A 26,767-nucleotide genomic window follows, 5' to 3' on the forward strand; every position below is an offset into this window, starting at 1 on the left:
GTACAGAACAGTGTTTCTTAGCCTTTTTTGTAGAGTCGTCGTAGATCCCTTTGAAAATTTAATGAAGTTGTAAACTTTACAGGGAGGAAACGTGCCAACAGTCACAAGAATTTGAATACAATTGCAAGGGGTTCCACACTTCTGAATTGCCCATGTAGCAAACTTGCCCATTCTTGAGCTGGAGATACTACTGGTTTGGATTCCTTGCTATATAGTCTAAGTTGATGCACTCTTACAAAGTATTCTTTTTCTTTTTCTTAATGTTTTATTTATTTTTGAGAGAGAGAGCAAGCGGGGGAGGGGCAGAGAGAGTGAAGGAAGATTGGAAGCAGGTTCTGCGCGGTCAGCAGGGAGCCTGAGGTGGGGCTCGAACCCACAAACCATAAGATCATGACCTGAACCAAAGTTGGAAACTCAACCCATTGAGCCACCCAGTTGCCCCACAAAGTATTCTAAAACTCAACTGAACTATGTCACCAAAAGCAAGTTGCTCCTTGAAAAATACTCAAGAAAACTCACACCCCCAACACACGAAAATTTAGAAGTTCATATACAAACACGGATATCGTGTCAGGTCAATAAGTGACAGAAACTTGCTTTAGGGTGGTCATACCAGATTGCTATTTCACTTTCCTAATTAAACTTTTGCCCCCGTCTTCCTTTGCAAGGAAATGCCAACACTACCTTCTTCTGTTCGCCTACTCCCATTTTTCTCCCCACCTCATTTCCACTCATCTTTAAAGTGATCTTGTTCATTGTGTGTAATCACTGTCCCCTCATTTCCACTCATCTTTAAAGTGATCTTGTTCATTCTGTGTAATCACTGTCCCACACAAGAATGTCCCATGGCATCCAATACTTGGAACCCGTCCGTGCAAACACCTGAATAACTATTTGAGACTTTCTGGCTAGTTTTTCCCCATTTGTTTCCTTAGCCTGCTCCCAACCAGGTGTCTCCCAAACTTCTTCCCGCCTCCATTAGCAAGTACTTTCTGAAGCACCAAGTCTTTAACAGGAATGCCGCGGGCAGTGTGGTGAGGAAACCTGAAGATATGGGAAATTGAGCTAAGGCAGCTAGCCGGGGGCACCAGCCCGACAAGTAGGATGCTCCTGGACACCCCCAAGAGAGCACTAAATCGGAATTTAGGATGGGACGGAGAACGCGGAAGCAAGCAACCACCTACTCGGCCCCCTGAAAACCTGGAAAGTGGATTTCCTCCATGATCCCTCCCGGAAACTACTCGGGGCGCTTGCGGCCCCTTTCACTGAGCATGTGCAGGCGGCGTTGCGCATGCTCTATCGAGCTCCGGTTCGGTTTCTGTTGCGGGACCCGCGGTGTTTCCTAGCGCAACCGGAACTGTCCATCGCGGGCCCGGCCTCCTTCAGCTCCCGCGGTCTTGTAGTCGTCTCCGAGCCTCCGCGTCCCTCCTTCCCTCTTCACCCCCTCAGTTCGGCTGCCCTTTCCCCGAAACAGCCGTCATGAGCGCGAGGCTGCCGGCGTTGTCTCCACCTCGGTGGTCGAGGCTGTTGCTGCTGTCGCTGCTGCTGGGGGCGGCCCCAGGCCCGCGTCCGGGCGCCGCCTTCTACCTGCCCGGCCTGGCGCCCGTCAACTTCTGCGACGAAGAAAAAAAGAGCGACGAGTGCAAGGTGGGTGAGGCCTGGCGGACCTTGAGTGCTCTGACCGAAGGGGAGGTCACCCTTACCCGGGGAGCTGGGTTCCGAGGGAAGGGGGCGTAGCTGGGAGGGGGTCAAGTGTCCCGAGAAGCGCTTGGGGTCGCCCCGGCCCTAGGTCGGAGGTTCTGGAACGGCCTTTTGGGGGATAGATTCTGCGGGACTCCGTGGGCCTCAGGCTCGCCTCCCGTCTAGAGAACCAGGTAGCGCGAGCCGCTGTATTCCGTTTGCCTGGAAACGGGGACTATGTATGTATGGCGCTCCCTGTGAGTTGGGGTGCTTGCGGGTCAGCAAGCGTTCCACGAATGAGTGTTCGCTCACAGCCCTATGTCCAGGTTTTCCAGTTACTTTTTATTTCATTGCTTCCGGTTTTATTCTACTTTCCTGGAACTCCTGGTTGGTTTTGAGAGCTTGTTTCTTTCTGAGACTTTGATATTTTAACTTCACGCTTAGCAGATGATTCCTTACTTGTGAATTGTAACAACTGCATTAATAAAGAGTTGCGGTAATGGTTGAGACCGATAATTTCTATCTCTTAAGTTAAAAAACATTTTTTAGTATAAAAAAATTTGTAAGATTCCACTATTTAGTTTCTCTGAGATTGTTTTAAACACTTCACAGAAGCAGAGGACAGGAGAAACTGGTGTTTTCTTCCTAGGGCAAAATCTTGAAAACTTTGATCTCTTACGACGTTTACTCTAGGTTTTCAGTTTAACTGGTAGTGAAAGAGGCATAAGTAACTTGCTTTTAGATTATTCGGTATAGAGCATGACAGTATATATACATAACACAATTATTTTAAGTTGCTAACACCATTGGGGCATGAGGATCTCTAAAACCATTTATAATTTTAACAATTCAAATAATCATTCAGCAAACTTTTACAGTCTATAAATAGGTTTATTTGCTAAGTTTGATTTTATTTTTAAAAGCTGGTGTTTATTTTATTACTACTAGTTTTACTGTAGCTGTGAATTTCAAGCTTATTTTAGGGCATTAAATAAGCTATTAAGTTTTTCATAGCATTTTACAGTTTCAGTTTTAAAATCTTGTGTCTCTAAAAATGTCTAAGGATCTTTAATGTTTATTCAAGTTGACAGTTACCACTTGCATTCTGTAACTTTCATGTCCTGCAGTGCAAGAAGAGGCTTTCACTCTTTGGAGTAATGACTGAAAGAATATATATAGTGCTTACGAGTGGAAAAGAGAACTAGTCTTGAAAGCACACTGGTTTTTCCATTAAATATTTTAGTAACCAACCTTTAAAACCTAGTGTTTGGTCTTTAAATTTAAATTTAACAGCAATCCTATATTGTATTCCTAGTGCCTTAGAGACAAAAAATGTATCCCTGTCTTCTAGGGACCTCAAAGTAAAGGGCATAAGCTTATGAACAGATTATTGAAATCTGATATGTTACAAAAGATGTATGTCCAAAGTGCTTTAAAACACAAATGACGAAACATCTGTGGATTGGAGTCTTTAAGGGAGGAAGTGACATTTGAGATGGACTTCAGAAAATGAATATGACTGAAATTTACAGTTGGTTTGCCACTTAGATTTTTGTTTTCTCAATAGGACCTTCTTAGGTCCTACTTTTAGGACCTTAGTACTTAAAAGTGGCTACTTTTAAGTTAACTTTTGATTAATTTCAGGGAGTCCTTTGGGATTTTTAATTTTCAAAGCTACAGGGATAAAACAAGTCAAAACAAATTTTTTTTTTTTTTTTTTTTTTTTCTGAAGCGTTTGGATTTCGTCTTTGTTGCCAGCTGCTCTCACACCTTGGTCAAAGGAAACTATTCTTGGAGAGCAGAAAGATGTACCTTTTGCACTTTTTTTCCTACAATTTGACTAACTGGGATGGAGAATTTGAAGTAAACTTCAGTATATCTTCTTGTTGCCTCTCAAAGGAGAAAAACAGTAAATAATTCAAATTTTCATTACTTCATTCAGGGTATTTACAGTTTTTTTCTCATCTAGTCCATATTTAAGGAGGACAGTCACGTATACGCTGTTCAGAAAAGCTGAAGGGAATTTTGGGGGGTGTGGGGGGAGAGTGCAAGTGGGGAAGGAGCAGAGAGAGGGGACAGAGATCCAAAGTGGGCTCTGTGCTGACAGGCTGACAGCAGTGAGCCTGATATGGGGCTCGAACTCATGAACCGGGAGATCATGACCTGAGGTGAAGTTGGATGCTCAACCCACTGAGCCACCCAGGTGCCCTAGGAATTATTTTTAAAATAAATAATGAAAAGTAAAATGTTGTGGATGGGAAAAATTATTTTCAGAAGATGCTGTTAGAATAGGGAATCAGGAGTTAGATGAATTGGGTAGGACACTGATACTGTTCCTATCATTTTTTTCCATCTGTAGAATAGGGATAATCTTATTTGATTATTATATATTTCCCTTGAAAAGTATTTTGCATTTGTTCGAGAAAACACATAATATTTATTAGTTGTGATATTATAAAATGTTTATAAATATAGAGATGAAACAAGTATATCTTTAGCATATGTAATTTTTGTAGTGTAGTCATATTTACAGTGTCCTCCATTCAGCTCACTATGTACATTATTGAGAGACATTCAAAAGAACCCTGAGGATTTGGTCATTTTCTTCTCCCAAAATTATTTTATGTTCAATTTACTGACAGAAATAGGAGTCCAGTGAACATAAAATTCTATTTATGATGCTCTAACTTCTGATTTATGATCTTTATAAGCCATCATAAATACTGTGACTGTGTTCTGGTGGGTTCCTTTTTTTTTTTTTTTTAAACTTACTATGATTATATGTATGTCATTTGAATATCAACATAGTACACATTCTTACTGGTTTTTATTGACCATATAGTATTTTATTCTATTACTGTGCTGTGGTTTGTTTAACCATTTCTTGCCTTAGGGCATTGAGATTGGTCCCAATTTTTTTCCTTATAAATAACTTTGCTAGAGTATATTTAGCAGGAATTACTTGCATATTCCCAAAAATAAAATTACTAGGTCAAAGGCAAGAAGCAATTTTATAGCTCTATTTAATATTGCCAGATTTCTTTCAAAAAAGATATGTTTGATTTATATGCCTTTAGCTAAATGATTCCCTGGATCTCCACAATATTTTATCATTTTTATTTATCATTTTATTAACTATATGATGGTACTGAAAGCATTTTTTTAAATATTTATTAGAGAGAGAGAGAGCGAGAGAGAGAGAGAGAGAGCGAGAGAGCACAAGCAGTGTAGGGGCAGAGGGAGAGAGAATCCCAGGGAGGCTCCGTGTTGTCAGCTCAAAGCCTGACTTTGGGGCTTGATCCCACAAACCCTGAAATCATGACCTGGGCTGAATTTGAGTCGGATTCTCAACTGACTTAGCCACCCAGGCGCCCTGGTACTGGAAACATTTTTATTTTTTAATTTTTTTAATTTTTTTAATTTTTTAACATTTATTTATTTTTGAGAGAGAGAGAGAGACAGAGACAGTGTGAGAGGGGGAGGGGCCGAGAGAGAGAGGAGACACAGAATCTGAAGCAGCTCCAGGTTCTGAGCTGTCAGCACAGAGCCCGACGTGGGGCTTGAGCCCACAAACCGTGAGATCATAACCTGAGCCGAAGTCGGAAGCTCAACTGACTGAGCCACCCAGGCACTCTGGTACCAAAAACATTTTTTTTGTAAATTGTTTTTAACGTTTACTTATTTTTGAGAGAGAGAGAGAGAGAGAGAGAGAGAGAGACAGAGCACAAGCAGGGGAGAGGCAGAGAGGGAGGGAGACACAGAATCCAAAGCAGGCTCCAGGTTCTGAGCTGTCAGCATGGAGCCTGAAGCAGAGCTCAAACCCACAAACTGTGAGATCATGACCTGAACTGAACGCTTGGCTGACCGAGCCACACAAGCACCCCCCGAAAACATTTTTAATGCTGTATTGCTTTCATTGCTATTAAGTTTTCTCTCTCTTTTTTCTTTTATTTGTCTTTTGTTGTTAGCTTTTGAAACCATAGTAATAAAGGCTTAAACTGTGGTAATCTTGTCCTCTGGAACCCATTTTACTTTCTTAAAATCAAAGGACATTGTATTGACTACCATAAATAGAATAAAGCCCTGACCAGAAATTAATAGATCTGCACAGAGTAAAATGTGCAGTTCTAATCTACTTTGCAAAAGTTTGGATCATCTCTGTTAGCTGCTGCATCCTATTTAGCTTTAGATTGAGTCTTCAGTGTGCTGAGCGGCTCTCTGATGGCTAATAGCTGATTAGTGAGCAGTTCACGCTGCATTTAACTTCCAATTAATTGTTGGCTTGTCAACATGAAATCAGATGGAATAACTAAACTCTCCAAAACATCTGCCACTTTTTTACTGTTTATGGATTGTGTTCTTAGATGAAAGATTAAGATTTTCTTTCCTGTCCCGTAAGGAAAAATCACCAAATATACCCCATGGTATATATAAAAAAAAAAGAATGTTCAAGTTAATTAGTTTAACAACTTTTTGATAAAAATGAAACAATAAGAATCATAAGTTCTTTAAATTGAAGTATAGTTGACACACAATGTTAACATTAGTTTCGGGTGTGCAACATAGTAATTAGACAAGTCTACAACTCGTACCATACAGCACTATTACAATACCACTGACTGTGTTCCCTATGGTGTACCTTTCATCCCTGTGACGTACTCATTCCATCTCATGCCATAACTGGAAGCCTGCACCTGCAACTCCATCCATTTTGCCTAACACTACATCCCCTTCCCCTCTGGCAACCACCAGTTTGTTCTTTGTATTTATGGATCTGTTTCTGCTTCTTTTTTGTTGTTTATTCCTTTATTTTTCAGGTTCCATATATGAGTAAAATCATCAGTGTTTGTCTTTCTTTTTTTTTTTTATTATTTTATTTTATTTTTTTTTTTATTTTTTAATATATGAAATTTACTGTCAAATTGGTTTCCATACAACACCCAGTGCTCATCCCAAAAGGTGCCCTCCTCAATACCCATCACCCACCCTGCCCTCCCTTCTACCCCCCATCAACCCTCAGTTTGTTCTCAGTTTTTAACAGTCTCTTATGCTTTGACTCTCTCCCACTCTAACCTCTTTTTTTTTTTTTTTCCTTCCCCTCCCCCATGGGTTTCTGTTACGTTTCTCAGGATCCACATAAGAGTGAAACCATATGGTATCTGTCTTTCTCTGTATGGCTTACTTCACTTATCATCACACTCTCCAGTTCCATCCACGTTGCTACAAAAGGCCATATTTCATTTTTTCTCATTGCCACGTAGTATTCCATTGTGTATATAAACCACAATTTCTTTATCCATTCATCAGTTGATGGACATTTAGGCTCTTTCCATAATTTGGCTATTGTTGAGAATGCTGCTATAAACATTGGGGTACAAGTGCCCCTGTGCATCAGTACTCCTGTATCCCTTGGATAAATTCCTAGCAGTGCTATTGCTGGGTCATAGTATTTGTCTTTCTTTATCTGACTTATTTCACTTAGTTATAATACCCTCTAAGTTCGTCTATGTTATTGCAGATGGCAAGATCTCATTCTTTTTTATGGCTAAGTAATATTCTGTGTGTGTGTGTGTGTGTGTGTGTGTGTGTGTGTGTGTGTACACTGTATTTTCTTTATCCATTCATGTATAGATGGGGACTTAGGTTGCGTCCATATCTTGGCTATTGTAAATAATGCTACAGTAACCATCGGGTGCATATATATTTTCAAATTAATATTTTTGTTTTTGTTTTTAACGTTTATTTATTTTTGAGACAGAAAGAGACAGAGCATGAACGGGGGAGGAGCAGAGAGAGAGGGAGACACAGAATCGGAAGTAGGCTCCAGGCTCTGGGCCATCAGCCCAGAGCCCGACGCGGGGCTTGAACTCACGGACCGTGAGATCGTGACCTGAGCTGAAGTCGGACGCTTAACCGACTGAGCCACCCAGGCGCCCCAGTTGTTTTTGTTTTTAAGGTAAATGCCCAGTAGTGGAATTACTGGATTGTATGGTATTTCTATTTTTAATTTTTTGAGGGACCTCCATCCTGTTTTCCACACTTCCACTGTTCCATCAACAGTGCACAAGTGTTCCTTTTCCTCCACATCCTTGCCATCGTTTGTTGTTTCTTGTCTTTTTGATTTTAGCCATTCTAACAAGTGTGAGGTGATATCTCATTGTGGTTTTGATTTCATTTCCCTGATTATGAGTGATGTTGAGCATCTTTTCATGTGTCTGTTGGCCATCTGCTTTTTTAATGTTTGTTTATTTTTGAAGGAGAGTGAGAGTAGAGAGAGAGAGAGACACACAGAATCCAAAGCAGGCTCCAGGCTTTGAACTGTCAGCACAGAGCCCAACGTGGGGCTTGAGATCATGACCTGAGCCAAAGTCAAACACTCCTGAGCCACCCAAGTGCCCCAAGTTCTTTATATATTTTAGACAATGACTTCTTATTGTATATATCTTCTCGCATTCAGTAGGTTGTCTTTTCATTTTGTTGGTTTCCTTTCCTTCCATTTTGTTGGTTTTCCATTTCCAAAGCAAAAGCTTTATATTTTGATGTAGTAGTCCCAGTAGTTTATTTTTGCTTTTTTTCCCCTTTCCCTGAGGAAATATATCCACGAATATGTTGCTAAGACTGATGTCAAAGAGATTGCTGCCTGTGTTTTCTTCTGGGAGTTTTATGGTTTTAGGTTTTACATTTAGGTCTTTAATCTATTTTGAGTTTCTTTTTGTGTATGGCATAAGAGTGTTTCAGTTTTCCAAGCACCATTTATTGAAGAGACTGTCTTTTCCCCATTGTAAATTCTTGCCTCCTTTGTTATAAATGAATTAGCCGTATAAGCATGGCCTTGTTTCTGGGCACTCTTTCCTGTTTTATTGATCTGTGTGTCTGTTTTTGTGTCAGGATCATACTGTTTTGATTACTGTGGCTTTGTAGTATATCTTGAAATCTGGGATTGTAATGCCTCCAGCTCTGTACTTTCTCCAGATTGCTTTGGCTATTCAGAGACTTTGGTGGTTCCATACAAATTTTAGGTTGAATTGTTCTGGTTCTGTGAAAAATACTATTGGTATTTTGATAGGAATTACGTTGTATCTGTAGATTGTCTTAAGTAGCATGGACATTTTTTTTTTTTTAATGTTTATTTTTGAGAGGGTGCAAGCGGGGGAGGGGCAGAGAAAGAAGGACAGAGGATCCAAAGTGGGCTCTGCATGGAGCCCCATGTGGGGCTTGAACTCACAAACCATGAGATCATGACTTGAGCTGAAGTCAGATGCTCAACCGACTGGGCCACCTAGGTGCCCTGAGGTAGTATGGACATGTTAACAATATTCTTCCTGTCCATGAGCATAATGTATCTTTCCATTTGTTTGTGTCATCTTTAGTTTCTTTCAGCAGTGTTGTATGGTTTTCAGAGAACAGGTCTTTTACCTACTTGGTTAAGTTTATTTCTAGATACTTTATTCTTTTGAGTGTAATTGTAAATGTCATTGTTTTCTTAATTTCCCTTTCTGCTACTTTGTTATTAGTGAATAGGAATGCAACAGGTTTCTGTATATTTATTTTGTGTCCTGCAAATTTACTGAGTTCATTTATTACTTCTAATAGTTTTTTGGTAGAGTCCTTAAGGTTTTATGCACATTATCATGCTATCTGTCATAGTGAAGTTTTACCAGAATCGTACTTTTTTTCTTTTTTTTCAGAATAGGAGTTTTTAAAATGTTTATTTACTTTTGAGAGGGACAGATTGTGAATGCATGAGGGGCAGAGAGAGGGAGACACAGCGTCCAAAACAAGCTCCAGGCTCTGAGCTGTCAGCACAGAACTACATGTGGGGCTCAAACTCACCATGAGATCATGACTTGAGCTGAAGTCAGACTCCTAACTAACTGAGCCACCCAGGTGTCTCCAGAATCATACTTTTAAACATCCTTTCTTGGTAGTTATTTTTAGAAACACTTAATAAATTGTCTGTTATTTTGGGAGTAGTTGCCTATAAATATGGAATAAGTAAAATTTAAGAGAATAGTTCTAACTATTGCTTTGAACAGATAGAATGTATAATTACTTGTTTTAATTTGACCATATAGTTTGAAGATTTTGAAATGTCTAAAAAATATATGATTACACATGAACTTACTGATATAATTGATATGTATTTACTTCTTGGTATTTAGTTTCATGTTATCAGAGTTTTCTTTGGAATAAGAGATTGACTCTTAGCTTCTAGAAACTAATCAGTGTATGTGGGTTACTGATAATGTTTCATATATGAAATCTGGCATTGGGATGACTTTGACTATGATAAATTCACGTTCTAACAACTGTTTTTCCTTTCTGTGAAAAAGTACATGGAGCTTAGTTAGAAAGTTTGCTTTCAGAAATGAAATTTTTGAGTAAAATTATTTTAAAACCGTGATTGTTCTGGGGTGGTTGGGTCACTCAGTCGATGAAGCATCTGACTCTTGATTTTGGCTCAGATTGTGATCTCCCACTTCATGAGTTTGAGCTCCCTATCAGACTCTGCACTGACAGTGCAGAGCCTGCTTGCGATTCTGTCACCCCGCTTCTCTCTTTGCCCCTCCCCTGCTTGTGCTCTCTTGCTCTCTCTCTCTCTCAAAATAAATAAGCTTAAAAAAAAAAAAACAAACAAACAACTGTGGTTATTCATTATAGTGGATTTGGGAGCTAGGAATGGGAGAGCAAGCAAGGTCAATATGGATAAAGTACTGCCCTGCTGTTGGCTCTCCATAAAGGGAAGCCCTTCCAAAGGTATATATTTGAACATGTGAAACAAAGCCACAGACGTGGGCTTTATACCCCACACCCTCAACATACTCACAGAGACACACATAAGTTCTAGAGACTGGTCTGTACTCTTTGGGTCTTAGAGCCCAATTCTTAAAGCTCCTACTTCCTATCCTTCCTCACATTTTTTTTTTTTTTTTTTTTTTTTTTTTTAATCAGTGTCCTTATAGAAAGTGTTAGAGGGGCACCTGGGTGGCTCAGTCGGTTAAGCAGCTGACTTCAGATCAGGCAGGTCATGATCTCGCGGTCCGTGAGTTCGAGCCCCGTGTCGGGCTCTGTGCTGACAGCTCAGAGCCTGGAGCCTGTTTCAGATTCTGTGTCTCCCTCTCTCTCTGACCCTCCCCCGTCTGTCTCTCTCTGTCTCAAAAATAAATAAATGTTTAAAAAATTTTTTTTAAAAAAGTGTTAGAGTTAATTGTAGCTACTTTAAATGTGCTCTACAAAGTTTTTCTTTGTTATCATTAAAATTAAGTATTGATGAAAGCCTTTGGAGGAAACTTTTGAAATATTTTTTCTTTGCTCTTATTCTCAACTTTCAAACCTATTTATTGCCCTATGCTAATCACAACAATAAAGACTACAATTTGTGTACTTTGTGTCTTAGTTAATCCTCTCAACAACCCTGTGATTTATAATGGGAAAACTGAAGCTGGATAAGATGTAGCAACACTCTCAAGTGTATATACCTAGCAAATGGTGAAGCGAAGATGCGCCCCCTAGAGTGCGATTTTGACGTTTGGGCGCTGCTGTATCTTCCCCACTGAGTACTCGCTACCTCTTCTGCCTTACTCTGGAGCTCCCTGGCTTCCACAATTGATTCAATTTTAACCTATGTAATTTTTGAGTAGTCAGACTTTGTATTTATTCCTTTCTTTGATACAATCTAAAATTGAAATTTTGTTTTTCAGTGAGATAGAGATAAAAGAAGAACCTTAGTATCTTAGGAAATCAGCTTCAAGGCATTGCTAGTTAGATAACTCAAAGTTCATGAGCATCCATTTATGAGTTCCACCATTTCCATTGGGATTGTTTTATCACGTCTGAGTTAAGATTTCCCTTTGGAAATTTTCCCACTGTGGACCTCTCCAATATTAAGCAGTTGAAATGTCCATAATTTTCCTTTTCTGTGGCTATGCCCTGATATCTCAAACCCTTTTATGATTAGTCAGTTGCTTTGAGTCTTATTCAAAGTCACATTTCTTCTCTGAATATTTCTTTCTTCCTTGAAAACCAGTCATAGGTGTGGGTTAGGATAGATGTGACAGCAAGGAAGGTGGAATAGAGCAAAACAAGGGAACAAGAAAGTGAGAAAAATGCAGTTCTGTGGCATGGCACACATGGCTTAAAGCAATAAAACGAAGTATAGTTGTGACCAAAGCTGGGATCACATGCAGAATGGGCAGATTAGGACCAGAAATAAAAATGTACATTTGGGGTGGGAAAGGATTTAGAAGGGAGACCATAGCACTCTAAATTAAATGAACTATTTCCATAAAAAATTTCTTAGGGTGGGATTGCTTTAGGATTTATATGTAACTTCCTTGTACATTTATATGTACATATTTATATGTAAAGTGTTTAATGTTGTCACAGCTTTTCATGCTTATAATAACTCTGTTGGGACATTTTGAAAGTGGGAATGTGAAGTAACCTTTAAAGCATTTCAGTGATATTTTGGAGTTGGCTGTGTCCATTTAAGGCAGACTGCCAGGAGATGCACTTAATTAACTTTTGGATGGGAAATAAAGATGTTTAGAGTGGAAAGTGACCATAAAATTAATCAAATATTGTCATTTGATAGCACATTGCTGTTTTAATGATAAAAAAACTAAATCCCTTGGAGATTCAGTGACTACCCAAGAATTTATAAATAACATTGTCACTTTTTTCTTTTACTTTCTTGAATGTATGTCTTATCTCTCCATCTGGATTAGAAATTCTTTGAAGACAAGTGTTCTGTCTTTTGTATTATTTCACTCACAATGTCTAGTATTATGGGCATTAAATAAATGTGTTGAATGAATGACTTTCTCGTGGTTGTTCAGGATTTTTTGTTCTTGTACATTTCAAATTGTTTCCTCCTATTTAATACTTATTTTGAAGTCATCTTTTCTTCTCTAGAACAGCTTTCCACACTAAATTTTAATCTTTCATCTTTATTTCTTACTGCTTTGATTTGGCTTCTGTCACTGAAGTCTACTTTCAACTTTTACCTTTTTCCAACTTTTAATTGTGACACTTTTCAAAATTTAAAAAAGTTGACGGAATAGTATAAAGATCACCTGTATATTCATCTAGACCTCTGGAGCCAATAGTTGTTTATATTTTTCCTATTTGTTTTATCTGTGTATTTATATTTTTTAGGGATAGACGTCATGATGTTTATAGCATACTTTTGCCTTTTGTGAAACCACATAAACTCACTTTTTCTTTACAATTTTTAACATTTTCTCTATGCCATATTACAAGGATTTCATTCTTAAGATATTTTTTAAATATTCATTTACTTGGAGCAAGAGGTCGGGGGGAGGGGATGGGAGGGACAGAGAGAGAGGGAAGAGAGAATCCCAAGCAGGCTTCGTGCTGTCTGTGCAGAGCCCGAAGTGGGGCTTGATCTCACAACTGTGAGATCATGACCTGAGCCAAAATTGAGAGTTGGACACCAACCTAGGTGCCCCCTTAAAATATTTTTGAAATTTTGTGTTTCAGTGTAAGAATTGATACTTAAGATAGAGATTTCTTTAAAAAAAATTTTTTTTAATGTTTATTTATTTTTGAGACAGAGAGAGAGCATGAACGGGGGAGGGGCAGAGAGAGAGGGAGACACAGAATCCGAAACAGGCTCCAGGCTCTGAGCTGTCAGCACAGAGCCCGATGCGGGGCTCGAACTCACAGACCGTGAGATCATGACCTGAGCCGAAGTTGGACGCTTAACCGACCAAGCCACCCAGGCGCCCCAAGATAGAGATTTCTAAATGTAGCATATTTACAAATACGTTGTAAATTGCTCTTTTAATTTTGAAGAGAGGGTGCAAGTGAGTGAGGGGCAGAGAGAGAGGGAGAGAGAATTCCATGAGGGGCAGAGAGAGAGAGAGAGGGAGAGAGAGAGAAGCGGGTCTCACCCAAAGCAGGGCTCGAACTCACCTGAAGCAGGGATGGAACTCACGGACCTTGAGATCATGACCTGAGCCAAAGTTGGGATGCTTAACCAACTGAGCCACCCAGGCGCTCAGCTCTATTCCTTGTTAAAGATATCATTAATTGTAATTTACATTTCTTAGCATGTTGTGAGACAATAATTCTCAAATTTTCAGATTCTTACAATTTAAAGGAAGAATGAAAGTGCCACAGAAATAGCCAAGATGAACTGAATATACAAGGTGTGTTTTGATTAGTTTACTGAATAATAGAAAAAGGTCCATAATTTCATGGTGATATCTTTGACAAACTAACTTTCCTATAAAAGTAAGTGTGAAAAAGTGTCAGAAGAGACAAGAAGGAAAAGACGTACAGGACTGAGAGCAGCAGAGGTGAAAAGTGATGGTAGCAGCACTTGAGTTCACGTAGTTTTTTGAGTCAGCAATCCAGTTTTTGAACTTATGTCCTTAAAGTAGAGCAAGCAATTCCTAGTTCATAAGGTTATTAGAATTGTGCGTGGTAACTCTTACCTTCCCCTTCCCTGGGCTAATAGCTGAGAAGAGGTCAATTAATGGGCAGAAACAGTAGATCAGAAGGCTACTGTCTTAGTGTCCTTTAATGGGAAGGAGGAGAAACTCTCCATGTTATCCTTATACTAACAAATATTCAGATTCAGTAATGTCCATTTTCTCTGAAATAATAGTAGTAGCTATGTTTATTTAGTCATTATCTTACAATTCTTGTGTGCCAACTGTAGACCAGCTTCTGTATTGTTACCTGTTTTGTTATTTCATTTCTCAAATTCAAAATTACTACTTGATGAAAAGCACATATTTATTAAAAGTAGTAGACTTAGGATTTGAAATGAATTCAGGAATCTGGTGCTATGCAGCCTCCAATCTGAAGTTGTGTTCCCTGCTTATGTGTTGGGTGTAAAAATAAACTCTGTTTTTAGGTGAAAGATTTGTGAGAAGGATTGTTCTTTGGAGTTGGCTATTTTGGAAAATTTTGTGCGCAGCCTTTTAAATCACAAGGCAAGGCTAAAGCATATGTTTTGTAACTCTTTTGTTATTAGGAGTAGAATTTGAAGCTACTTTACCAGGTCAGGAAAAGTTGACAGATAAAATTAATTTAATGGGAATTTGATATTAGATAAAATGCCATGGATAAGATGAGTAAAAACTAATAATGTGCAAATAAAGTAGGAAGGGGAAGTGTGTGTGGGTCTTTGCGCTATAGACCAAAATGAGTATGTGGGAGTAATTAGTCAAGTGATACTAAATTATATAAACAGAAGACTAACATGATATCTTCAGTAAAATTTTCCTGATTTGTGGAGTTATTCAAAATACACTTAACAGTAGATTTAGAGGGAGCCAGTGAATGTAATTTCTAAAATTTTGACAAGATTGTCTTTTAAAAAGATTAAATTGGAATTTAAACTGGTATGGGTTAGCTTGGGCAGAGTAGGCTAGGCAGTAAATTCATGGGGAATGGTGAAATCCATGGGAGATAGAGACAGACTTCCAGGACAAGTGCCTGAGGCCTATTTGGATCTTAAATTTAGCGAAGAGAATGCACGTGAGATGTTTTAATGTGCCAGCAGTATTAAGTTGCCATGTGTAACACACTGTAAAGTCAATGGGACTGTATTTCCTGGAGTGCTCTTAAATCTAAGAGAGCAAAGAGTGGAGCGCCTGGGTGGCTCGGTCAGTTAAGCATCCGGTGTTGGCTTAGGCCCATCTCACCACTTGTGAGTTCAAGCCCCGCATCGGGCTCTCTGCTGTCAATGCAAGCCCCGCATCTGGCTTTCTGCTGTCAGTGCGGAACCCACTTCGGACCCTCTGTCCATCTCTCTCTGCCCCTCCTACGCTGGCATTCTGTCTCTCTCTCAAAAATAAATAAACATTTAAAAAAAAGAGATGGGGCACCTGGGTGGCTCAGTCGGTTGAGCGTCCGACTTCGGCTCAGGTCATGATCTCACGGTTGGTGGGTTCGGGTCCCGCGTTAGGCTCTCTGTGCTGACAGCTCAAAACCTGGAGTCTGCTTCAGATTCTATTCTGTGTCTCCCTCTCTCTCTGTCCCTCCCCTGTTCACACTCTGTCTCTCTTTCAAAAATAAATAAACATAAAAAATTTTTAAAGAAAATAATAAAATAAAAAATTTAAAAAAAGAGAGCAAAAAGTAAATTAATTTGGTCATGGACAAGTTAAAAAGGTATACTTTAAGAAAATCAAATAATATATTTTTGAGATGATGAGTTATGAGCTATCATTTATAGAACATGGGAAAGAGATGAAGAATGTCATTGAAGCATTTATGCTTATGGCCAAAAGGCTAATGAAAAACAATGTCATTCTATGTATACATGACACTTTGATGTCTAAACCTTGAATTCTGCCTGTAATTCTTTTTTCTTTTTTAATGTTTATTTCTGAGGGAGAGAGAGAGACCAAGTGTGAGCAGGGGAGGGGCAGAGAGAGGGGGAGACACAGAATCCAAAGCAGGCTCCAGGGTCTGAGCCATCAGCACAGAGCCCGACACGGGGCTCAAACCCACACACCGGGAGATCATGACCTGAGCCGAAGTCGGATGCTTAACTGACTGGGCCACCCAGGTGCCCCTCTGCCTGTAATTCTTAATGACATACCTTTTAAGAAAGATATGAGAGTAGGGTGAGGTCCTGAGAAAAGCAGCTGGCATGATCAAGGGGATAATTGAAAAGATTAGGACCTTTCTGTTTTGAAAGATTAATACTCAAAGGAGATAGGAGAAAGTCAGAAAATGCAAATAGGGTTTTCTCTCACTGTATAATCCTGTGGCCAAAAGATGTGTCATGAAACTTCAGAGTGAACGTCATAGGCTAAGCAAAAATTCTTGTCTCATCCATTGAGTAGAAATGGAAGAAAATTTTACGCTAAATTTATATGCCCTTGGACAGTGTCCTGAAATTTTTCACATGGCAACAGCTCTTTGGACCCTATGCCCTATTTTGGGTTCTCTAAGATGTTAATTTATGGAATATCGAAAAATAGCTAGAAAGCAGAGCTCAAAGGTTGTCCAGTCCACTGTGCAGACTGCTTTTATAGGGCCCTTGAGCTAAGAATTGCATTTATATTTCTAAGTGATTGGAAAATTTGAAAGAATAATATTTAGTGATGAATGAAAATTACATGACAATCGAATTTCAGTGCCCATAAATAAAATTTCATTGGGCTATAGCCGCACTCATTTCACCTGTGTAACATCTGTGGCTGCTTTCGTGCTGTACATTGGCACAGACTGTAAACTTCAAAGCCTAAAGTGATTACTCTCTGGCCCTTTAAGAAGTTTGCTGATCTTGGGGGCATCTGGGTGGCTCAGCTGGTTAAGCATCTGATTTCAGCTCAGGTCATGGTCCCGTGGTCAGGAGTTTGAGCCCCCCTGCATCAGGCTCTGTGCTGGCAGCTCAGCGCCTGGAGCTTGCTTCGGATTCTGTTTCCCTCTCTCTAACCCTCCCCTACTCACACTCTGTCTCTATCTCAAAGAATGAATAAACATTAAAAAAAAAAAAGTTTGCTGATCTCTAGGATAGACTAACAACTTTAGAGTTAATTTTTAGGCAAAGAAAAGATTGTAGGGGCGCCTGGGTGGCTCAGTCGGTTAAGCAGCCGACTTCAGCTCAGGTCATGATCTCGCGGTCTGTGAGTTCGAGCCCCGCGTCGGGCTCCGTGCTGACAGCTCAGAGCCTGGAGCCTGCTTCAGATTCTGTGTCTCCCTCTCTCTGACCCTCCCCCGTTCATGCTCTGTCTCTCTCTGTCTCAAAAATAAATAAAACGTTAAAAAAAATTTTACAAAAAAAAGAAAAGAAAAGATTGTAGTGATTAGAGTAAAAAATAATAAGTATATGAAAAGGGCATATAAATGTTACTAAGCAGCATTTCTTTATGTTACTGTGCTTTCTGGTACAGAAGCCATTAGCCTCCTGTGACTTTTCAAACATAATTAAACAATTCAGTCCTTTAACCCTGCTAACCACATTTTAAGTGACAAATGGCCATGTGTGTATTTGACAGTGCAGATAAGAATTTTTCCATCATTGGGGCGCCTGGGTGGCTCAGTAGGTTAAGCCTTCAACTCTTGATTTTGGCTCAGGTCACAATCTCATGGTAGTGAGATTGAGCCCTGAGTAGTGCTCCATGCTGACAGTGTGGAGCCTGCTTAGGATTTTCTCTCTCCCCTCTCTCTCTCTGCCCCTTCCCTGCTCTTTCTCAAATAAAATAAACTTAAAAAGAAAATAGTAAAGTTAAAAAAAAAAAAAGAATATTTCCATCCTTCCTTAAAGTCCTGTTGGGCATTGCTGCATAATAGTGACTACTTAGTATTTTGTACCAAGTACTGCTCTGGAATCTTCTTAAAACAGCTTGAAGCAGGAGTTATTATTACTTCCATTCTACAAATGAGAAAACTGAGTGAAGTGAAGAAACTTACCCAGGATCACATAGCTAGTAAACGTCATTTTCAGGATTTAAACTCAGGCAGCGTAGCTTCAAAGTCCCTGCTCTCGATCACTTTGTACTGAATGAAGTTGAAAGTAAGGAATAGGTTTAATTGTGGCACAAGGGATTCGACTTCTGTGGTGAAAATGTGGCTCTACAGATTTTGAAACTGAAAACCTAGAAAGTTCTATAGAATATAATAGCTGCGTTTCTTCCTAAAAAGAAATCTAGAAATGTGAACTGGATTAGCTTTTTAGGGATCTTTCAGTCTTCATTAAGATACATTAAATAGAATGCTTAGATTCTCAAGTATCTTCATAGCAGTGTTGATCTCTTATAATTAGTGAAAATTATTTGGGCAGAGTAAGCCATCAACTGGGAAATTTGCCTTTACAACAGTTAGGTTTAGGTATATTTGTGTTAATTATTCAAGCATTCTGTAATGCTTAAATGTCATGTCCCATTATCTTCTTAGCTAAAATTTAAACCAATGATAAAGAATGTTTTATGCAAGGACACACAGTTAAATTTTTTGTGTATGTTTGAGACAGTGTTGCCATTGAGTAATTTCATTTCCTTATAATTTTAAGGATTGAATATGATACTATTTTCACTACTATATACAAAGACTAATGTTTTATCTTCCATTTTATATTAGGAATATCAGGTGAGCATTTATTTTGGCAAAAGAGCAGTGTAGTTTAGGCATTTCCTATTCTGAATATCATTAAGTTCATTTGCTTTTATTCATTTAACAAATATATAGCACTTCATGTTTTAGGCACTGTTTTTAAGTACTTTATAAATGTTAACTCATTTAATCCTCATACCTCTATGAGGTAAATACTATATCCCCATTTTGCAGATAAGGAAACTGAGATGTTAAATAACTTGACCAAATAGTAAGTGCTGGGATTTGAACCCAGGCAAACTGGCCCTAGAGTCTGTATCCTTTGCTTTTCCAGTGGCAGTGTTTATTTGTACAAACTACATCAAACATCTTGTCTCACCTTTGGGATATTAACAAGTATAGAGGACTGCTTAGCAGTACCAGTGAACAAGATCAAAGTGACAAATGTGGCTTTATGCCATTCCAGGTAGCCCCATGATTAGAGTCCAGAGACAGCCATAGCAGTCTAACTCTATTAATATACTTATCCAAGGTAAACAGCTCCTATGTAAATGTTTTTGGTTAGCACGTAAAGCACTTCAGGGCATAAATTACTTACTGGCTTCTTCAACTTCAACTAAAGAATTCTGTCATGAATTGCAGTGAGCCCCTATTGAGAGTGGATATGTATTTTGGGTTCTGCAGAACTTCAAATATATCTTGGAGACATTTGGGGAGCTTCAGTAGGAAGTATGGCTTGGGCAAAAGGCATGAACAGACACTTTCAAAGAAGACATCTAGACGGCTAACAGACACATGGAAAGATGCCCAATATCACTCATCCTCAGAGAAATACAAATCAAAACCACAGTGAGATACCACCTTATACCTGTCAGAATGGTTAAAACTAACAACTCAGGAAACAACAGATGTTGGCGAGGATGTGGAGAAAGGGGGACACTTTTGCACTGCTGGTGGGAATGCAAACTGGTGTAGCCACTCTGGAAAACAGTGTGGGGATTCATCAAAAAATTAAAAATAGAGCTACCCTATGACCCAGGAATTGCACTATTAGGTATTTATCCAAAGGATACAAAAATGCTGCTTTGAAGGGGCACATGTACCCCAATGTTTATAACAGTACTATCGACAATAGCCAAAGTATGGAAAGAACCCAAATGTCCATCAACTGATGAATGGATAAAGAAGAGGTGGGGTGCCTGGGTGGCTCAGTTGGTTAAGTATCTGACTTTGGCTCAGGTCACGATTTCATGGTTTGGGAGTTCGAGCCCCACTTCGGGCTCTGCTGTCAGTGCAGAGTCCGCTTCAGATCGTGTTTCTCTCTCTCTTCCTCTCTCTTACAAAAGTAAACATTAAAAAAAAGAGGCTTGGGGTGTGTATATATATATATATATATATATATATATATATATATGTATGTATAATACACACACACACACTATGGAATATTACTTGGCAATCAAAAAGAATGAAATCTTGCCATTTGCAACAACATAGATGGAACTAGAATATATTACACTAAGCAAAATAAGTCAGTCAGAGAAAGATAAGTATCATACGATTTCACTCATGTGGAATTTAAGAAACAAAACAGGTGAACATAGGGGAAGGGAAGGAAAAATAAGATAAAAACAAAGAGGGAGGCAAACCAGAAGAGACTCTTTTTTTTTTTTAATAATTTTTTAAAGTTTATTTTATTTATTTTGAGAGAGAGAGAGAGAGAGAGAGAGCAAGCACAGCAGGGACAGAGAGAGAGGGAAATAGAATCCCAAGCAGGCTCTGCACTGTCAGTGCGGAGCCTGTTGTGGAGCTCGAATTCACCAACCGTGAGATCATGACCTGAGTCTGAGCTGAAACCAGGAGTCGAACGCTTAACTGACTGAGCCACCCAGGCACCCCCAGAAGAAACTCTTAAATACAGAGGATAAACTGAGGGTTGCTGGAGGCATGTCGGGTGGGGCTATGGGCTAAATGGGTGACAGGCTTTGAGGAGGGCACTTGTTGGGATGAGCACTGGGTGTTGTATGTAGTGATGAATCACTAAATTCTACTCCTGAAACCATTATTACACTATATGTTAACTGACTTGGATTTAAATAAAATTTTAAAAATAAATTGAAAAAAAAAAAGCTGAACTATAAAAAATAAATAAATAAAAGGAAGTATGGCTTTAAATTAGCCTGTATTTCCTAGGAAGGTGATAAACTTTTCTCCTCTTTCCCCATTGTGGAACTTGATTTGGTCTTTGTGAATTTCTTCACTGTTACTACCTTTGTAGTTAAGCACTCTCCAATTGAATCGGAGCAGTCCTCCAAAGTTAGATCATCTTTCCATTGTCTATCTCCTGCCTGCTTAAGAGCAGTGGTTGTATTTCTAGTATAGTTGATCTAGAAATTTCTTCTGACTTGGAAGCATTTCTTGACTGCTATGAGAATGTTTAAGAAAAAGCTGTTTAAAAATAAAAATTATTTTTGTGCTGCAGAATGAAATATTGATTTTGAAAAACAGACTTTTAAGAATGGCATCTATATTGACATGATGAATGATTTAAATATCTTAATTTTTAAGAAATTTTATAACTTAAAAAACATTTAGAAATTATTGGAGACATTTTCAACTATGAAAATATTTTGTTGTAATTTAACTGTATATAAGCCCACTTAGTGAATGGATTTATGAGAGAAATGTTTAAATATCATAAAGTTTTAATTTCAAACACGTCAAATTATTTTTCAGTTCTAAAGATGACTTAAGTTTTGATCTCCAGTTTATATTCTAATTCTGTGTTTCCTCATTTTCAGGCTGAAATAGAACTATTCGTGAACAGGCTTGATTCAGTGGAATCTGTTCTTCCTTATGAATACACAGCGTAAGTTTTTTAGCTTGATTTTTATATAAAACTGCATGTAACTCGGGATGCCTGGTTAGCTCTGTTGAGTGTCAGTCAGTTGAGTGTCCGTTGAGTGTCCAACTCTTGATTTTGGCCCAGGTCATGATCCCAGGGTCATGGGATCGAGCCCAGCATTGGGCTCCATTCTGAGCATGGATCCTGCTTAAGATTCCCTACAATAAAAAAATAGAATTGTATACGACTTATCAGAATTTTGTACTTTTAGAATTTTATTTTCTCCATAGTTATGGATAAATTTATATGTGCTTTAAAAATGTACAGGACCTAAAAACATTTTTTAAAGGGTATTCTTTATTCCAAGGTAGGGTTAGAATGTGAAATGTGATCTTTTCAATAGAAGCACCAACTAAAACAGTGGATTTCCTTTTTTATCTCAGTGGACAAAAAGCCATTGTGTTTTCTTTAATTTTTTTAATTATAGGGGCACCTGGGTAGCTTAGTCACTTAAGTGTCCAACTTTTTTTTTTTTTTAATGTTTATTTATTTTTGAGACAGAGAGAGACAGAGCATAAATGGGGGAGGGTCAGAGAGAGGGAGACACAGAATCTGAAACAGGCTCCAGGCTCTGAGCTGTCAGCACAGAGCCTGACGCGGGGCTCGAACTCACGTACCGCAAGATCATGACCTGAACTGAAGTCGGCCGCCCAACTGACTGAGCCACCCAGGCGCCCCTTAATGTTTATTTTTAAGAGAGAGAGCAATCCAGAGCATGAGTCAGGGAGAAGCAGAGAGAGAGTGGGAGACACAGAATCAGAAGCAGGTTCCAGGCTCCATACTGTCAACACAGAGTCCGACACAGGGCTCGAACTCAGTAACATGAGCTGAAGTCTGATGCTCAACCTACAGAGCCACCTACGTGCCCCATGAGTGTCCAACTCTTGATTTCAGCTCAGGTCATGATCTTATGGTGGTGAAATTGAGCCCTGAGTTGGGCTTAGTGCTGATAGTACAGAGCCTACTTGGGATTCTTGCTCTTCCTCTCCCTCTCTGCCACCCATCCCCCAATAAATAAATAAACTTAAAAAAATAGATTTTTTAATTATAAAAATACTCAAAACATTTTTAAGTTTATGTATTTATTTTCAGAGAAAGAGGGCATGTGTATGCCGTGTGAGCGAGCAGGGGAGGAGCAGAGAGAGGGGGAGAGAGAATCCCAACAGGCTCTGCACCATCAGCCCAGAGCCCAACAGAGGCTCAGTCCCACCAACCGTGAGATCCTGACCTGAGCAGAAATCAAGAGCCCGAAGCTTAACTGACTGAGCCACTCAGGTGCCCCCAAACTCCACATAATTTTAAACAAAATTCTTTTTTTTTTTTGTTTTTAATGTTTATTTTTGAGAGAGACACACACAAGGCGAGCAGGAGAGGGACAGAGAGAGAAAGAGACAGAATCTGAAGCAGGCTCCAGGCTCTGAGCTGTCAGCACAGAGCCTGATGTGGGGCTCAAACTTATCAATGGTGAGATCATGACCTGAGCTGATGTCAGACGCTCAACCAACTGAGCCACCCAGGTGCCCCTAAACAAAATTCTTATGTCCTTCATAATCAATCCCCAGAAATAATTGCTTTGTTTTCTGCTCCTCCTACATTTTTTCTCTGCATATTCTAATGTACCTAACCACATGTATACATTTTTGTTTTAAACAAAAGTAGTTTTGCACCTTGTTTTTCTCATCTAATCTTTTCACGTTAATACACAGCCATAGCCACCCCAGTCTTTTTCGTAGTTGTTTATGCTTTTTTTTTTTTTTTTTTAACGTTTATTTATTTTTGAGACAGAGACAGAGCATGAACGGGGGAGGGTCAGAGAGAGGGGGAGACACAGAATCGGAAGCAGGCTCCAGGCTCTGAGCCATCAGCCCAGAGCCCAACACTGGGCTCGAACTCACGGACGGTGAGATCGTGACCTGAGCTGAAGTTGGACGCCCAACTGACTGAGCCACCCAGGCGCCCCTTGTTTTGTTTTTTAAAGTGAGCTCTCACCCAGTGTGGGGACTGAACTCATGACCCTGAGATCAAGAGTTGCATGCCCTACCAACTGAGCCAGCCAGGCACCCCTGTTTGTTGTTTCATTGTAGAGGTTGTGTAGAGTTGTGTATAATTTGTTCCACTATATCTGTTTTTGAACATTTTATTATTTTAACTTTTTTGATATTATAAAAAAATTTTTATGTATATATAACCTTTAGTCATTTGATCACTATATACCCTATTGAGTATAAAACAGTTCCTAAATTTTATCTGGCTTCTAAATTTTTGTTGTATTTAAGAAGTTTAAAAGAAAATATGTGCTTACTATAGAAAAAAAGCACACACCAAAAAGTGAGACTATCCTATTAGAATCCAGATGCCTAACTACGTATTAGAAGGAAGTACAACATTCATAAATGGATGGACTGTTATTTATGTAACTATTGGAGACGAGACCTAAATGCTCTTTTCAGTTTTTGTTTCTTTTGTTAAATAAACAAACATATTTCCTGAAATCTTTGTGGGATGTATCAGGGAAAATTCAGTGGATTTCTTACATCCACTACATGGAAAGTCTTCATTTGAGGACTTCCTGGCCCCAGTTTTGTGGGTTTGTTTTTTTTTAAGATTTTTAAGTGATCTCTACGCCCAACGTGGGGCTCAAACTCACAACGCCAAGATCCAGAGTTGCATGCTCCACCAACTGAGGCAGCCAGGCGCCCCCAACCAGCCTGTTTTTTATTACCGAAGATTCATCTTTGTTTTGGGAATCTAATCTGTAGCCATCACTGCATGGGTCCTGAGTGTTCCCACATCATTCCAGAATGAACACAAGAACTGTCCTTTAATTTTCTATAGCAAAGCTGAAATTTGACTGTAATGTTTAAAGCAAATTATTTTGAAACCTGGTTAATAATACAAGGGAATTACAGAGAACCTTATAGCTGACTGATTATGGCTTCTTCACAATTCTCTGCTCTCTAGGGTCTGTCTTGCCATGCTTCTCATGTTGGGATGTGTTAGCCATTGTATAGGGATGAGGCATAAACCCAGGGAACTTTGACATATCTTCCTGAAATGTTATTATTAATTAAAGCTTTGGATTAGAAAGTTAGAACAAAAGGAGATAAGTTAATGGAAAATTTGCTTGAAGAAGAAAGATACCAGTTTTATCATTGGAATGAACAAAAATAAGTATATCGTGTTAACTTTTTAAATTCTGTAATTTACATCTTCATAAAAGATATTTAGACATCAAAGTTTTCTCGGGCATAATTTTCTGACATTTTGCTTTTTTGCTTTGGGGAGATGTACATGGAACTTGGAGTGTGAATATATTTCTTACTCAACTACTAGAGCTACTGGAATGATCAGTACTTAATTTCTGCCCTTTAGATTGAATAGGGGCTTGACATGTCATTGTTTCCTTTTATGTGTAAAAGCTTAAATACTTCCCCCCCCCCCCCAGGTTTGATTTTTGCCAAGCATCAGAAGGAAAACGCCCATCTGAAAATCTTGGTCAGGTGTTATTTGGGGAAAGAATTGAACCTTCACCATATAAGGTTGGTATTCAGTGTGACATAGAGGTCATTTAGTTGTTCCTTTCTTTCTCATTCATTCTTTTTTCTTTATTTTTTCCTTACAGAAAAGCCTAAGATAACTTAGCTGTTATATCTAAAGAGGATTTCATTTCTCTTTTAGCTCTGGGAATAATTTTTTAATGTTACGGTTTAGAAGGATCCCTCCCCTCATGATATGTCACGGATAAATTTGTCTTAACAAACAGTCATATATCAGGTTTTTTTTTTTAATTTTTTTAACATTTATTTATTTTTGAGAGACAGAAAGAGAGCATGAGCGGGGGAGGGGCAGAGAGAGAGAAGGAGACCCAGAATCTGAAGCAGGCTGCAGACTCTGAGCAAGCTGTCAGCATAGAGCCTGATGCAGGGCTTAAACCCACAAACTGCAAGATCATGACCTGAGCCGAAGTCAGATGCTCAACCGACTGAGCCATCCAGGCCCCCATCATATATCAGTATTCTAAATGATAAGTTGGTGGCCTAAAGGATAGGACTCAAGACGCCCTTCCTTATGTTACAGAGGGACCAGAAACCCAGGCCTCCATCATGAAAAGTTGCCGCAGCTGCTCCACATCTCCTTCTCCCTCTTTGGGAGTATGCATACATATTTACCTACTCTCTCCTAGCAAGTATAGCACTACTTGGGTTCCCCCATTGGGGGTTTTGGGAAGCTAACCTTTCTCTTTTGACCATTGAAAGTATATTTGGAATGTTCTCGGTATATTTTTAGAAACCAAACTAAGCACAATATAAGATATTGTCTCCAATGTATGTACTCCATCATCACCCAGAATTACTCCTTTTTTTTTAGTTTATTAAAAAAATTTTTTTTAATGTTTATTTTTGAGAGAGAGAGAGAGAGAGAGAGAGGGAGGGAGGGAGTGGGGGAGGGGCAGAGGGAGGGTGAGACACAGAATCTGAAGCAGGCCTCAGGCTCTGAGCCATCAGCACAGAGCCGGACACAGCACCCAAACCCACAAACAACAAAATCATGACCTGAGCTGAAGTCAGATGCTTAACTGACTAAGCCACCCAGGCCCCCCTATTTATTTATTTTGAGAGAGACAGAGAGAGTGCAAATCAGGGAGAGGCAGGGAGAGAGGGAGAAGGGGAGAGAGAGAGAGAGAGAGAGAGAGAGAGAGAAAGAAAGAGAATCCCAAGCAGTCCCCACACTGTCAGGACAGAGCCCGACGTGGGGCTTGATCCCATGACTGTGAGATCATGACCTGATCCGAAATCAAGAGTTGGATATTCAACTAACTGAGCCACCCAGGCCCTCCCTAGAATTATTCTTTTAAATCTGTAAACACTTAAGCCTATTTTTCTTCCATGTTGTGCAGTACCCTGTTCATTTTACATCTTTTCCCCCTGCTACACAAATGATGCTCACTCTCTTTTAGAAAAATTAAACTAGTTTATCATAACAATGTATCACCATATAAAAACTTAAATGATGCAAAATAATATGAAATGAAAAGTAAGTCTTTCTCCCCCTACCCCCAGTTTTACATCACAGTTTCTTTTTTTTTTTTAATTAAAAAAAATTGTTTTTTAACGTTTATTCATTTTTGAGAGACAGAGACAG

The 26,767-nt window shown here is 39.1% G+C and overlaps 1 protein-coding gene across 1 annotated transcript in view; it reads left to right on the forward strand.

Moving 5' to 3' along the window:
• The first annotated feature begins 1,292 nt into the window (after window positions 1-1,292).
• The window catches only part of TM9SF2 (transmembrane 9 superfamily member 2), a 72,102-nt gene continuing 46,627 nt past the window's right edge, over window positions 1,293-26,767 (forward strand). The window contains exons 1-3 of the mRNA XM_007098411.3: window positions 1,293-1,647; window positions 21,522-21,589; window positions 25,071-25,164. Coding sequence (XP_007098473.1) covers window positions 1,480-1,647; window positions 21,522-21,589; window positions 25,071-25,164 — 330 coding nt within the window. The 5' untranslated portion in view covers window positions 1,293-1,479. The remainder of the gene's footprint in view (window positions 1,648-21,521; window positions 21,590-25,070; window positions 25,165-26,767) is intronic.

This window comes from Panthera tigris, chromosome A1 (genome assembly GCF_018350195.1).
Source record: "Panthera tigris isolate Pti1 chromosome A1, P.tigris_Pti1_mat1.1, whole genome shotgun sequence".
In the NCBI taxonomy this organism is placed as follows: domain Eukaryota; kingdom Metazoa; phylum Chordata; class Mammalia; order Carnivora; family Felidae; genus Panthera; species Panthera tigris.